Below are 15,639 nucleotides of genomic sequence, written 5' to 3' on the forward strand. Positions count from 1 at the left end.
ATTTGCTGAATAAAAAGCCATAAACCAGCCTGTGGCAAGTAGCTAAGCCTTCACTGGAGTGAGAGGGGCCTTACCAATCAGTATTTGCAGGACACACAGGGCAGAATTTGGTAATAGAGGAGAAGTAAAACATCTGCTTCCTTCCTGCGGCACCACCTGCAGTGGGCAGGGGCTGTGGGAGCCTCTGCATGATCTGTGCTCTCACCTTTGGAAGGTTTTCATCACTGGAGCTGGAGCTGTCCTCACTGGAGATGGAGCTGCTCTCACTGGAGCTGGAGCTGCTCTCACTGGAGATGGAGCTGTCAGAGGCTGCAGAGCTCTGGCTCTCCCTGGAGCTCCCTGGCTCCGAGCTGCTGGGCTGGGCTGGTGCCTCCTTCTCCTGCTGGGGCTGGGGAGCTCTGCCAGTCCACCAGGAGGAGAAACTAGACAGCAGCAGGGGGAAAGCACCAACCTTCACAGTTTTTCCACTGGATGGGCCAGCAGTGGGCTTCTTTTCCTGAAACAACAGCAAGGGAGGCACAAGGACTTTTTTTGGGTTTTTCACTAATTCACTTGCACTCAGCCAGCATTTGTTTACCAACAGCACTACAAATGTCATGCAAGTCCATTAATAATATAATGCCAGTAAGGATGCAAAGGCCCCTCTGAAGGGGAGTTAATAATGGAGAGCAGGTGGAAAACCAGCTGAAATGTCCACAGTCAGCTTCTCTGGCTCTGAGAAAAATGTCTGTGTTCCCTTTGGAACCTGGCGGTCAGGAAATATTGTTTCCATTCTCAAACAGCTACTACTACTACTGCTGCTACTACTAGTACTACTACTAGTACTACTAGTACTACTACTACTACTAGTACTGCTACTACTACTACTATTCTGTTATTAGTATTTGTGGTGTTGTTGTTATATGAGTATGTTTATGCAGACTTCCCCCTTTATTTTAGCAGCAAAGCTTTGCCTGCGAAGGCACAGGCTGCATCCACATGTGAAACAGACGAGCAAAATTTTCATTAGTTAATTAAAAGCACTAAGAAAACATAGTTCCCAGTTCCATTCTACAGAAGGAGGAACACTAGTCATTGACACAAAAACAGGTTGAGAAAGGGGCTGTGGAGGAGCCTCTGCATTTGATTTGCACTCACGTCGGCTCCTGGTGCTCCTGGACGTGCAGAGGCTGCGGAGCTCTGGCTCTCCCTGGAGCTCCCTGGCTCCGAGCTGCTGGGCTGGGCTGGTGCCTCCTCCTTCTGCTGGGGCTGGGCAGCTCTGCCAGTCCACCAGGAGGACAAACTAGACAGCAGCAGGGGGGAAATGTTATTGACTTGTTCCACTGACATGGCAGCATCCAAATCTATAAACCCAAACCCTGTGCTTGGGCACTGGGGGCAGAAGGCCAGAGGAACACATTGCCATCCTCGAAAAACCAAGAACCAACCTAAAAACCCTCTGGGGGAATAATCAAACCTTCAACTCACACCCAGGGAGAACAAAAAAGCTGTGGGAATCCAACTGGAGAGCAGAACTGCCAGCACTGCTCAGCTTGTCACTGCCCATGTGGATCTGTGGGCCGCAGTAGGCCGCAGGCCTTGGCAGCAGTGAGTAGGCCCAAGCCTTGGCAGAAGAGAGCGGGATTTTGGAGAAGGAATGCAAAAGGTAAGGAGGTGCTTGCTACAGAGTGCTTAGGCTGCAGTTTCTATGGGGATTTGCGGGAAATGTTGTATCTACCTGGCTAGCTGAAACGAGGCCTAGATTGAGCAATGTTATCTAGTTACAATTAAGTAACATACCTTAGTTACACAAATATTATTGGTGCACTATTTTTAGTAACAATAGAAAAAGTATATAAACTTTGCTTTGTGGATCAATAAATGGCTTCATGGCCCTTTGCAAATCATGAAGACCCCGTCCCTTCTTTTCCACCACTATCAAAAGCAAACAGGATCTCACTGCTATGTTGGGAACTCATATTTGGCCAACTAAAGCTTAATTAAACACCAAAGCACCAAAACTTGCCAGTGCCTTTCTGAAAGTAACAACCCTCAAAGGAAAATTCCCAATAGAGGCTAACTACATTCAGGTTGGATTTTTGGTTTTGTTTTTTTAATCTTCCCCTTAAGTGTACAGTTCTTCATCAGTGTTCCTTGGCTGAGACAAGAACTTTGGATCTACAGACACACTGCAGGACAGCAGGAGGAGAAAAGAAGGGAACACCTGGGGAAATACAAGTCTGGCTCTTGGGCAAACTCCAGCATGCCTGGGTTACTCATTCCTGATTGGAGTTTCCTGAAAACCCCACAAAACTGAAAAGCAATTTTCAACAGCAGCTCCAGGCAACCACCAACTAAAGTCTGCAGTGTCAGGAGAAACCAGGAACCCCTTCCCGCCTGCCCCTCCTATGAAAAGGAGTTTTGTTTCTCTAGATTGTTCTGGAGGGTCGTTTGGGAACACAACTGTACCTTGCAGCATCAGGTGAAGGACGTGGCTTTTTCACAACCTGTGTTGTTGACAAAAACAAAGAGGAGAGAGGGAGGCTGGGTTGAGTGAACAGGAGCTGAGCAATGGATTCTTTCCCCATCCCTTTCCTTAATGTATGCAGAATAACCAAATACAGAGATCTATTATTGAAAATCACCAACCTTCACAGTTTTTCCAGTAGCTGGGTCAGCAAAGGGCTTCTTTTCCTGAAACAAGAGCAAGGGAGGCACAAGTAGTTTGTTTGGGTTTTTCACTAATTCACATGCACTCAGTCAGCATTTGCTTATAACTACTACTACTAATACTACTGCTGCTACTAGCATATTAATATTATCACTATTTTTATTATTGTTATTGTTGTTGTTTTTTGTTTTGTTACGGTTGTTGTTGTTTTTGTCATTGTTTCTGTTTGTATTATTTTTGCCGTTGTTATATAAGTATGCCTGTGCAGTCTTCTACCTTTTTCTTAAGCAGCTAAGCTTTGCCTTCAAAGGCACAGCCTCCCTCTGAATTTAAAAGACTTGAGAAAAAGCTTCCTTAGCTAAAAAATCCCAGTCAGAAATAATAGTTGCCAATTATTCTAAGCCTATTCTAGAGAAAGAGGAATATTTCTCATTCACACAAACAAAATGAGAGTCCTTATTGTTCTAAAGGCCACAGCAGTCTGGACAAGACACATCCCATAGGGCCAGCAACATCCCAGTGCTGAAGGATGAGCCTGCCAAAACCCCAAAATTCCCATCTGCAATCAAGTGCCTTTGAGCTCTGGGGAGGCTGAGCCACCAACCAGGCATGTGCTGGTCCCTGGGCCTTGAGGGACTGCCAGCAACAGAGGGCCCCAACAATTGCACTCACCTTGACAGACTGAGGAAGGGTTTTGGATTCTGGAGCCTTGGCTTCTGGCCTCTGATTTGACACACTTCCATTGCACTTGTCATGGTTCTGCTCGTTTGTAGGTTTCAGTTCCACTGATTTCAGTGAGGATTTCTTCTGTGTCTCCTCGTTTGGACTTGCCACTCTGGAAGGCAGACCACTACTGGAGGTCTGTGAGATGGATTTGGGCTTTGTTGGAAACCACAGAGGACCTGGAGGAGACTCCTGCCTTGGGATCAGCCTGGGGTCCCAGTCGCCCAGCACGCGCTTAACACGCCGTGACAGCTCATCCTCTTTGTTGGTCTGCAACACAGGGACAGAGAGGGGAATGTCAGAAACAGCCCAGGCAAGAGACCCAGCTCAGCAGGAGACATTGCTCAGGGTCTTCATGGAATCACCATGCATCCCCACAAGGGAAGTCAGGCAAGCTCAGTGGGGCAGATGGGAAGATGCTGTGTTTGCAGGGATCAGGCTCAAGTCTGCTACAGCCCATGCAGAAGACACAGCTCTCCTCTCCCACCCCAAGCCTCCTTCCTCCTCTCCTTGCACCCCACTCCCATTACCTTGTAGGGCTCAGGAAAGACAGGAGGCTTCTCCCACAAGATGTATTTGTCCTCCACCTGCTTCCTGCGCTTCTCTTGCGCCACACGGCGCAGCAGGTCTCTGATGTGCTGTTGTGGTGTGGAGCGGGTGCTGTTGTTGCACCTTTCAGAAGGAGACAGAAAAGAGAGTTAACACTTGAACCCCTGTTTTTACACTCTGTGCAGAAACTGGGGCTCTCCTACAAGGGCACATGTCCAGCAAAGCAATGTTGAAATCCACGGGATGCTGACAGTGGACAGATCAGTTCTGTGCAGACTGTTCAAAGAGGCAGAGGAAACTGAATGTCTGCCCTGAAACATCAGCTCAGTCCCCATCATCTCCAAACATGTTACACAAAAACTAACAACTTGCATCCACCCCCAAAAAACAATTCTTCTGCTTTGATACAGACTGAAACAGGAAATTACTCCTAGGTGCAAAGCATCCCAAAGTGCAGAAGGGAGTGCCCTGGTCCCAGCAGGGATTGGCTTCAACAAAGAGCCAATCTTTCAGAGAGTGGATTCAGAAAGCACAGCAGAGAAGCTGCCCTGAGCCATCAATCATCCAGGCCTGGGTCTGTAACAGAAGCTCTGAAAATACCCACGTGCTCTGAAACCACTCTCACTGACAGGACAATCCTGACTTTATATCCCCCACTCAGGGACTCTGATTTTTCCATTGGAGGGAGGAATCTTTTTCTAAACCATCTCAACATTCACCACAGAACCTGGCAAGCCAAGATTATATCAAATTCATCCCTACCTATTTCTGATGTTCTGGGTGTTTCTTGCTTCCATTTTGGAGCCTCAGTTGGAGTCAACTTCTCTGGAAAAGAGCAAACATATATTCACCATCTGCACGAGTTGATGCCTAAAGCAGAGGTCAGGATCTCCAGGTCTTGCTACCCTCAGAGCCTGGAGTGCCTGACTGGGAGTCGTTGCAGTGCTCCTAAAAATGATCCCAATGTGGGGATTACACATAGCTGAGAATGGGAGAGCCAAGAGATCCATTTTCCATCCATTTCCCCCTTCCCCCAGGGGTGATGCTGCATTTCAGGTGAGCCCTTAACTCCAGATTAGGCCAAGAGCATGGCAAACCAGGCCACTGCTGCAGGCTCCAGGATATTTGGTTCACTTTTAACAACAAATGTGCCCTAAGAACCCTTCTTTTAGATAACCAAATGGGACAGCTCTTATCTTTTTTCTTCTGTCCTCACTTAGAGTCAGAATTGAATGCTCAAAAGATGAATTCCTTGTTTGGACTTCTGCTGTTTATTAAATCTTATCTAAAGTACAGAGAGTCCTTCAACACTTTTAGCTATTAAGCCAGAAGTAAGAAAATGGAGGTGAATTTAGCTAGTTACAAAGTCTTTTAAAAGCTAACTATCCAATTAAGAGCTAACATAATATATATTTATACTTTTGACCCTACAACTAAATACCTGTGACCCACACTGCAGTACTAACTATCCAACCAAACACTACTACCTGAAATCAGAAGAACGAACAAGAAGGGAAAAGAAAAAAAAAAAAAACCAACACCCAAGAACCTCTTTTTTCTGCCTTGGCCATCCAGCCCCAGCCAAGAGCTGCTCTAATGGAACAAGGAGGCTTGGAAGCTGCTGCGAAACTTTAACTTTGCGTAGCCATCTCAAGAGCTTTTCCTTCAAATGTTGCTGTCTCTAAGCTTCCCCTGATATTTTTATGGGTAAAGCTTGGTGTTTTACACATATATTTGAAGGGATAATTTGACATACAGCCAGGGAACACACACTGGATTTGTCAAACCAGAGAACCATAAATCTATAGAACCATGGAATGTTTCAGGTAGGAAGGGACCTTAAATGTCACCAGATTCTGCCCCTCTGCCATGGACAGTTCTCCCCCAGACAAGGTTTCTCAGAGGCCTGTCAGACCTGGCCTTGAATGATTTAAATATTCTGGTGGCCGTTGTACTTCCATAAATAAAATATATGAATATGCATACAAGGCCGTTCTAACGGCCATGAGCCTCGAAACTGGAAAATACCAAACCAATAGCTTTGGCTTCACTTTGGGCTGTGGGTGTTTCCACGAGGGCTTTGCCACCTCCCCCTGGAGTCGCTGGCTGCCACCGTTCAACTGCCAGAGCAGCCCCAGGCAGCTGCTCCCACTCCCAACAGGGCAATCCCAGCAGGCACTGCCCAGGAAAAGCAAAACAAACCAAATTCCCCGTGGCACACATCTGCTGGCTCTGCCCTCAACCCTCTCCTTGTCAGTGCTGGCACTTTTGGCAGCACAAGGGGCAGAAGCAAGGGCCCCCTGTGCTCCCCATGCCACCCTGCTGGCAATGTCCCTGCTCAGGGGCTGTTTCCCTGCAAAGTGCTGCCAGCTGGCCGCAGCAGGAGCTTGGCTTTGGAGCTGCTGCCGTCGGGGGCCGGCGCTGGTGGGCACAGCAGGGCCATCCGTGCGGGCCAAGCGCGGAATTACCTGGCAGCAGCCGGCCTTGCGGGCGAGGAATGCCTGCCCTGGGCAATGCAGGCGCTGCGAAGAGGCTTTGGGGCAGAGCAGAGCTCGGCACGGAGCGGCCGCGCTGCGCTCCGCGCTGCCGCAGCACCAGCGGGGCTCTGCCCTTGGCAGCGCCCGGGGCCAACGGAGCGTCCCGGGCACGGGGCCGTGTCCAGGAGCCCGGGGCTGCACGGGCATGGAACGGGCGCGCGGCGGGCGGGGAGCGGGGCTGGAGCTCGCGGCAGCAGCGCGGGGAGCGGCACCGAGCGGCACCGAGCCCGGCCCGCCGTGCCCGAGGGCACCGAGCCCGCGGGGACACTGGGAGAGACGGGCTGGGAATGGACCAGGGCTGGTCCGGCCTGAGCTGGGCCCTCTTGGGATTTTATTGGTTCGGGTTGTGTGATGGGCTGATATAAAAAATGTCTTCCTTTGCTTCTGCTGCTCCCAATATTTGAGTGTCACTGTGAGAAATTTCGGGTGCGCTTTAGGATCCATTCTTGTGCATCCCTTCCAGCTCAGAATATTCTATGGTTCTTTGACCTGGACCAATGTCCCTGTTACTCAGCACTGCTGTGGGTGCATCACAAATCCTGGGCTCAGGTTTGGGACCACACTACGAAGGCTGGGTATTAATAATTTTGGTTCTAATTATATTTGGTTTTAATTGGTCTCTGATTTATCAGCTCTACAACTCAGCTGGCCTGTCAAGAACTTTGCTTTGATTGCTGTAATGTTATCAGGCTGGTTGTTGTTGTATGTGGGTGTGGGCTGCCCTCCAGTGAAGAGAAGGGAGAACTTGCTTGGAAAGAGCTGCACTGAAAGAGCCGCAATTCAGGATAAATTTTAACAGAAAAAAAGACCAAAACCCCTGATAAACCAGTAGTGATAGTCATGGAACACAATGCCTTCACATACAAAAATAAATACACTCAAAGTTAGGTAATTCCTCTCCTGAACAGCTTGGTAACAACTCAATTTAATAATTTTAGACTGACTGCCACAATGTGACAGGTGCTAATCTGCTTCACCAGGATCTGAAATCTATGGCTGGAGCCAGTTCAGAACCTCTGTGTCTCCTTCAGCTGCAGCACTGAAATGTTCCTTTACCCAGGACAGTGCCCAAGTACAGCCAGAGCACCAGGAATAGGGATGGATGGATGTTTGGGATGGGTGCCCAGCTGACTCACGGGCATTCAGGATCCTGGTGTGTAAACAAGGCATGCTTGGCATGGTTGCAGGCAGATTTTTAGATCCTGAGGAACTTTTTGCATAGGAAAAAACCCTAATGAATTAGATTTGATTTTTGTGCAACTTAAACAAAAGTGGTGTGTATATGGTATGAAATAAAAGGAGAGAACCATCCCTGCTGCTTTAAATCAGATTATTTCAAATTCCCTGAGTCTCTTTTTGGTCTCCTGGAGTGCAGCTTTTATTTAACTTGTTAGACCCATGTTTAGTTAGATAAATGCAATAGCCTCTCTGCATGCACACTAAAGAGAAATAAGCAGTCTTAGAAGATATTTTAACTGCTCTACTTTAGCAGTCTGCCTTAAAGAAAGATTAATCCTTTCTCCAAGTGCCTCTTTTGCTGTTGACTTGTATTTCACAGGAGACTTGGGACCTCTGTCCGTATGAATCTGACACTTGGTGTTTTCTAGTTTATAGCAAATGTGCATTTGGGGGGTTCTGCTTTGTTGGGGCTTTCTGTGTGTTTGGGTGCATTTTTTAAGGTGGCAGGCAGCATTTTCTCAGATTTGAATGAGGACCCCAGCCATAGAGACAGGAGGCTGCCACAGGTCCATTCTTAAAGATGTTCTTCCTTCAGAACAATAATGATGGCTGCTTTCCCAAACTGTACAATAATATGCTTGACAATAACATCACTTTTTATCTTTTCTGGCTGAAGCTTAACCAAAGGCCCAAGTGTCACTGTCAAAGCTAGGAAGGGCATTAGGTCATGTATTACTATCTTGAACGATGATGTGGGAGAAGGAAAGGAAGAGATTAAGGAAAAGCTTGTTTAGTCCATGGCCAATAATCACCATTACATCTTCTTTTCAGCTACAAACATGGACAGTGGTTTGAAGCATCATAAAGTCCATTTGCTGTACTTAAACTTTGAACATCATTTAGTAGTAATTTTAAAAGGGATTTGGCTTATTCAGTGATATTAAATAAACCCTTTCATTTGGACAGAAATACTTTAATGATTAGCCTTGACTGGACATTGCTGTTTTAAACCAAGCATTCGTTAGTAGCTCTTGTTATGTGAAGATGTTCTATTTTACAAGTTAATGGTTCAATTTCTTTTGTATTTTAGTGTGCTGACCACAAATAAGATTAAATTTTTTTTATGGTACCGATCTTAAATGAATTATGCAGATGGCCTGGTGCTGAATGTTTGGTCTTACAGCACCTCCTTAGGGTTATGTTAATGAGATGCTGTGTTTCTTCCCTGGGATCTTTGTTGGGGAATCTAAGTGCAAGTGTTTGGCTCTGTAATCTCAGTGGATGGTCAGACCTTTGTGTAACTGTCTTCTCCCATACTTGAGATATTTTTGTGTGAAATGGCCTTTGATACTTCCTTCACTTGTTTCCCCAACTTGTCCACCCTGTAACAACTGCTCTACTAAGCAGATAAACAGGGATGGAAAAGGTTTCCTCTTCCTGCCAGGTTTAAGCTTCAGTGGGAATTTTGCATGTTAAGAGTTCCAGCTTTCTTGTAATACTGAAACCCAGCCTCTGCAAGTTACCACCGTGTGTAGAGGGTGATAGAGCTGGCAGTGTAATTTTTAAAATTTATTATGTTTGTTACTTATTGCTGACTGGGTTTTTTTTCCCTTTTAGCTTACAGAGATTGCAGGGCAACCCATACAGGTAAGAGACAACTCAGCTACAGTTCAATTCACCTAAAACTTCTCACGTGTGTGTGTTATGATTCCTCCTGCAATGTATGTGATAGATTTCGAAAGTAACTGCAATTAAACTGCAGCAAAAGAGGAACTTAAAGCACCTAAAGCAGTGCTTTGTCAGGGTGGCTGAAGTGAAATTAGAAAGGGAAAATAATACCTGGAATGAGCGTGTAACCCTGAGAATGTAACTGAAGGCCCCAGATGTTTACATTATGGACATGACCAATAAATGAAAAACTCTCAGGTGAAGAGCATGTTTAATTATCAGATGTATTTAGACATCTCTTAATGTGATGTTTAATAACAGAACCAGCATCCCCCCTCCATGTTGCTATGTTGTCATTAGGACAGCTGTGTTGAGATGGGCTGTGCTGAGTTATGGGGGTTAGGATGGTTTGGGTTTGAGTTTATTTTTTCTAAATCTAGATTCCCTCATTGTAGGTAAAGAAGAAAGTATCATGCTTTGATCTTTTATTCATTGAGACTTTCCATAAAAGATTTCAGAAGCACATTTCAGATTTCTGAGCTTGCCTAGTTTAGTCCCTCACTGAAACATCTGTTCCTTTCCTGACGAATAGCTTGCATACCTCATGTGGATAGCCAAACTTTACATTTCCATCTGTAGAGAGCATTTATCGTGCTCTCTAACTAAAGAGGAACACTATATAGAACTATTTAGCATCTATAATGTTAAATGGTTGGTGTCTCTTCATCCAGTATCTCTTGGATATAATTTATTTCTCTTTTCCAGTGCCTCACTAATGGTTCGATGGCTGAAGTCTGTTTTTACCCTACATGCATCCTACCTTTCCACAGTAAGTATTTTTCATTCATGCCAATGCACCTAAGCAAAACTACAATTAAATGCTTAAATAAGCATATTTTCTTTCTTCAAGAAACTGTCTCCTGCTCTCTGCATATGGCAGTGCCCAAATCAATGTATGGAGAGCTATGCTTGCACCACTTTTGTTGAACCTACTGGACATTGCTGATAAAATTGTCTGTCTCAGTCATTCCTGACGTAATTATAGCCATCCCAAAGTCAAACTGAGATAAGTTATGTCACACCTGTGAAAGGGAACAAAACTACTGCCCAAGAGTAATCTAGCCTGTGTCACTAGATCTTACACAACTAACTTTTCCTTAATGCTTTCTGTAAAGCTCTTGCTGAGGCTGTCTTGGGCATGGCCACATTTATAGGGTAAGGGTGTGCCAAATTTGGCAGGGTAGGAAATAATGCTGCAGCTTCTGGATTGAAGTCCAGCCTTGCCTTACAAATGATGGATACAACACTCTTGCTGGTTAAGAAAAAGGCATTTGGGCAGCATCAGTCCTTTCTGCCATTTGTTACAGGATTGCTGAGCAGCAGAACTTGCAGGCATTGCTGAGGCTGCATTCGGACACCGGTGTGTGTTCAGTCCCCACTTACACAGCTTTCTGAGCAGTGCTTTTCCCCTGCGTGTGGCAGAGGCTGGAAAGGAAAAGGAGTCCAGGAATGGCCATGCTTTAAGAGTAGATGATACTTCTAAACATGGCTAAGCATTAATTGGTCAGGCTGCAGGTGGTTCCTGAGAACCCTCGGCTCTCCTTTCTGTCTAGAATAATGTAAGCAAGTGTTGCTTGCTCCAAACAACAAAAAAACCCCATTTGGGATATGTTTGGTAACAATTTCATTTTTTTTAAATCTGTCTCTTCTCCCAAGTTGCCAGACCTTATTCCTCAGCTGGGAATGTTATATCAGTTGATGGAGAGCAGAGTAAAAACTTTGCAAAAGCTTTCCCGTCTGCATGGAAGACTCTTCATTCTTGTCACCCAGGTGAGCTTCAGCTACATAACATGGGATGTGCAGGGGTGTTTGCAGACTTCACTTCCTGTTGGGATTGCATCTCATGCAATCTGTCAGCTGCTGTCCAGGGACACTGACAATGCTCAGAGCAGGCCATTATCTGACTGTGCTGTCAGTCCCTGCCCACTGGGACTGTTCTGTCCTGCCAAATGTGTCTGTTCACCCATAGAGTTTTAAAGGGGAATAAATAGGAGGCCCTGAGCCACTTTGGAGCAGGTACCTCTCTGATTTTACTTTGTCATTTGTACTTTTTTGGCTGTTAAACCAGCACTGTAAGTGAATTAATATGCTCTATCCTTAATGTAAATTTCATTTACATTGTTAGGAGTTGTGTTGTCTTTTAAGGTTGAAATATATGATTTAATCTAAGGCTAATCTGCAAATTCCATTCAGGTTGCAGCATCACAGAGAGTTCAGGATGTACCCGAGGTTAATCAGACTGCAAAGCTGGTCTATGAGGATGGTAAGTGTTGTATGCTAAGTGTAGCTCAGCTCCTGAATTCACATGACAGCTACACTCGATGGCTGTTCATCACACTCCTGTGCTTATCTACCAGTGCACAGTCTGCAGTGAGAGGGGTTTTGTGAGATGTCCATGGCAGGAAAATCAGTGGCTAAGACATCTGGTTAAGTTACTCCTTCCTTGCCTTCCTTTTATCTCCTTTAATTCCCTCCCAGCCTTGCTTCACAAATGAAGGAGTCGGTGAATTGGAAGCTCAGTGTGCTGCTTTAACTTACCTGGCAACCTAAAATATCTGGTGTTGCCTGCCCTTGTGCTAAGGTAGATACAGTGAAGGCACTGCTGTGTTGAGTAGGGGATGTGCATGTGTATGAAACTGCATCTTCAGCCTGTGCATTGGTAACAGAAGTGACCTCAGCTGGTGTTGGTTACCTCATCTCCTGGTAGAATCTGTTTTGGTGTGGAAATAGCACAGTCTGAAGACTTGGCAGTACATGGGACTGGACTTTGTTTGCAGAGTGACATTTTAAAGCCTGTTCCCCAGAGTGAGAGATTGTTTTCTCTTTGCAGACTCCTCAGAGGAGGAAGGCTCAGATGATGAGATGATCGCAGATAAAGACTCTGACGTAAGTGGGGTTAGACCAGATCTTCTCTGATTTGCTTGGAGCAGAAATGGTGTGACTGACACGGGTTCAAACATTTCTTTTTTATTCCCTCCCCTCCAGGAAAACTGGGATGAAGATGATGAAAAAGAGGAGCAATCTGATGAACAAGACATGACTGTTGAAAAGGAAATCAATGGTGATTCTGATTTGGAACCAGAAAATGAAAGTGAAGAAGAATAAGAGCACGAAAGAGTAATTTTAGCGGTTTGAGCAAGTGGGCCACCGAGCTCTTTGATTCTGGATCCTGTTGCTGACAGATGCTGTATTTGCACATCAGGAGTGCAAAGCATTGCACAGCCTGTGTGCAGAGGCACCTGTGGGGCACTGCATTTCTGAATGCAGAATGTTTAACCGTGCCAGCCTTCTCTCGCCCTCCTTCCCTGCGCTTCCTTAGAGAAACATTTCCTCCACCTCCTGGTCAGATTATGCCTGTCATGTGGACATGCATTTGTATCTCAAGTGAAATAAATTTGCCACCGCTGTTTGTGTGGGAAACTTGGTTCAGCTTTACATTGAATTTGTTTCAAATATTCAAGGATCAAAGACAACTGGTCTATACCTTCTTTCCATGCTTCAGTTAGCAATAGCAAGTGAGCATCCTTCTGATTTTCTTTTTAAAGAAACAGAAAAAAGAAAAAGAAGATATTTTTGTAATATTTAAATTCTGTTCTGAAATTCTTTTCTTTCCCCCTTTCATTGGCTCAGCCATACTTTGGCAATATGTAAATGCCAACTTGACTTAAAAATGGGTTTTTCCCTTTTTTTTTAACAAATTTGAACTCAAGACTTTTATATGTACAAATCAATTACTTTTCTTTTGCTTTAAAAGGCCATTAGAACCATCACTGGCTCCTAATTTTGTTTGAATGGAGGCTGTATATAAATTTAATGCTAACCCAGAAGACAGACCATGTTGAGTTGGGTGGGGAAAGGGGAGTGACCCAGGGAAAGGAGAAGGTGAATGCTTGTGAATACATAGCACAGAGCTATACTTTTCTTATGGATTTTTAATCTCTCAGTGGCAGAACAAGGACAGTTCTTTGCTCAGCTAATGGGAGCTGAAGTGGTGCAAACCCGTTTTTAAGAGCAAACCAAGGGAAATGTTTGAGCCATTCACCACTATAATGTACAATAATATATTTGTCTATAAATGGAGCTGTTGCAACAAATACCACCCTCTTTGTAAAGTGAATAAATATACATCTCTTTTACCAAATACCTGTCCTGTGGTGTTTGTTGAGAGAGACCTTAGGTAGCTTCAGGTGGTGTTCAAAGGCAGAAAGCAGATTTCTAGTGGAGGAGGAAGGCAGCCTAAAAGGTTACAATGTTCTGCAAAGCATCTGTTGTTACAGACTTCTTGTCTCTGTCCCTTTAAGTTGTATCCATTGATTTGTCCACAGCTTGGCTTGTACTGGGGTTACATCACTGCCTGGAAGTGCAGGGCATTGTGTCATGGACAAAGCTGGAAGAGACGTTCTTGGGTTTGGAGAGCTGGAGGTGGAATGGCAGCAGGTGGAGGCTTTCACAGGCTTGAGAGGGATTTCACTGACAGTAAATCATAGCCTTACTACGGTATAAAGCTGGGCTTTATTTGTTTTCAGTTCTGAGATGCTGTGAAAATAAGTGCCAACACTTGTACATTGTCTGTGCTCAAGGCACCAAAAGAGGCTGAACTGATGTGTCAGTGTTTAAGGCAATCCTGCTGTCCCTGTGTGCAGGTGGGCTTTGGGTTGGGCTAAAGAGGGGTGTGAATTGAGGGGTGTTCTCTTTAGGTGAGTGCTGCTCTGCTGAGCTTTTGAGGTGGGGAGTAATGCAAAGAGCCAGCTGTGTTTTGGTCCTGCAAGGTCCTCCCTGTGTCTGCATCCCAGCCCTTCCAGAAGCTGAAGCAGAAGCCCTGGATTGGGGTGCAAGAGCAGGCAGAGTATCCTGTTTGCACTGTTTGGGTGTGGGGAATGGTGGCATCAGGAACTTGCCCCCACTGCCCTGTGTTACCTGTAAGGTTGGCATAGCCTGTATCCATCATTCCTGTGCACCAGAAACTGTTCTGGGAGTGGGGCTGGGAGGAGAACCTGGCTAACAGGAAGAGCAGGGGGATCTTAAGAGCATTTTGTTCATTCTTGGTTCTCACAGACATTTAGATTCTGTGAATCTGTTTCGGTGACAGCCAGCTGGTAGCAAGGGTGAGTTCTGGTCTTTTGCTTTGGGCTTAGGACAGCCAGTTCACCCTGTCCTCAGCTCTCAAGCAGCTGCTCTGTGTGACACTGTGGCTGTGGCAGCTGCAAACAATTGGGCTCCTTGGTCAAAAATTGCCCTCACTTGAGAGCTGCTAACTGACCATGCTGTGCACTTTCTAATCCTTCAAACTTTATCTGCAAAGCCAAGGTCTCAGCCACTCAAGGACTAAACTATGTCCTCCTTTGCTTAGAGAGGCTGGAAATGGGATAGGTCCTCCCTTCTAATCTAATCCTGGTAGTTTGGGAGCAATGAAGAGAATGAGGAGGACAGAGCAGCTGCTCATTTAGAGCAGTGGAGATTGGATGAGAATTTGTGAGAAGTCCAGGGCAAACCTCTGCAGTTAAGCAGCCAAGAAATCAATAGGATCGAAACCCTCAGGTGTAACTTTTGGTTTTATTTGCCCAACTATTATCATGTCTCATTTATAGGTGTGTGTTTAATGTCTCTCCAGGCACCACTGCAGGGCCTCTGGGCTTTTTGTTTGCTGTGTTTCATGCAGTGCCCTTCCCAGTTACAGTAGATAAACTGACTGGTGGAAAGGAGCAATAGCAGAGATGGCCAGTGGGTGCCAGACCAGCTCCACAAAATTCCTTGGATCACCTTGCAGGAGCACCCTGTGACTCCCCTTTGAGGATGGCGTGAGCACATCGTTACTAAATGCACCGTGCTGTGAGTGGGGTGGCTCACGTTCTTGTCTCTTGTTATGTTCCTGCTTCCAAAGGGACTTAGTACCCCCGGCACTTGGCCTGAGAAGTGTTTTGTTGCCTCTCTTCCTGAGTATTTCAGTGTTCTGTCTGATTCCTGAAAGTTTCTTAGGGAAATCAGAGCTGCCCGTGTGGGTTGTGCAGCTGTGTCTGTTAAACGCTGTGCAGCGTCAGAGTTAATGGATGTTTTCCTTCTGGCCTCCCTCTGTGCTATGGGAAGTGATTTATTTGTGTTAAAAAAACCCCAACAAAATAAACACGGTTTTGGGTTCATTTTCTAAATGACTCTTAGGAATGGCTTTTCTGTCCCAAAACAAGTATCTCAATGACCTTGGTTAAGTAGAACCAAACAAAAGCAAAACGTGCTGTTGGAGAGGAGGAGGATGAAATGGAAAGTGAGAAAATAAGG

At 45.5% G+C, this 15,639-nt stretch overlaps 1 protein-coding gene across 1 annotated transcript; it reads left to right on the forward strand.

Annotated features, from left to right (window-relative positions):
- The first annotated feature begins 9,220 nt into the window (after positions 1–9,220).
- On the forward strand, positions 9,221–13,507 carry WDR43 (WD repeat domain 43). Its single transcript, XM_033056558.2, has 6 exons — positions 9,221–9,285; positions 10,072–10,135; positions 11,023–11,136; positions 11,560–11,629; positions 12,197–12,252; positions 12,352–13,507. The coding sequence occupies exons 2-6, from the start codon at positions 10,082–10,084 to the stop codon at positions 12,469–12,471; spliced, it is 414 nt and encodes a 137-aa protein (XP_032912449.1). The 5' UTR covers positions 9,221–9,285; positions 10,072–10,081; the 3' UTR covers positions 12,472–13,507.
- Positions 13,508–15,639: the final 2,132 nt, after the last annotated feature.

The sequence above is a fragment of the Catharus ustulatus genome, chromosome 3, assembly GCF_009819885.2.
Source record: "Catharus ustulatus isolate bCatUst1 chromosome 3, bCatUst1.pri.v2, whole genome shotgun sequence".
Classification (NCBI taxonomy): Eukaryota; Metazoa; Chordata; class Aves; order Passeriformes; family Turdidae; genus Catharus; species Catharus ustulatus.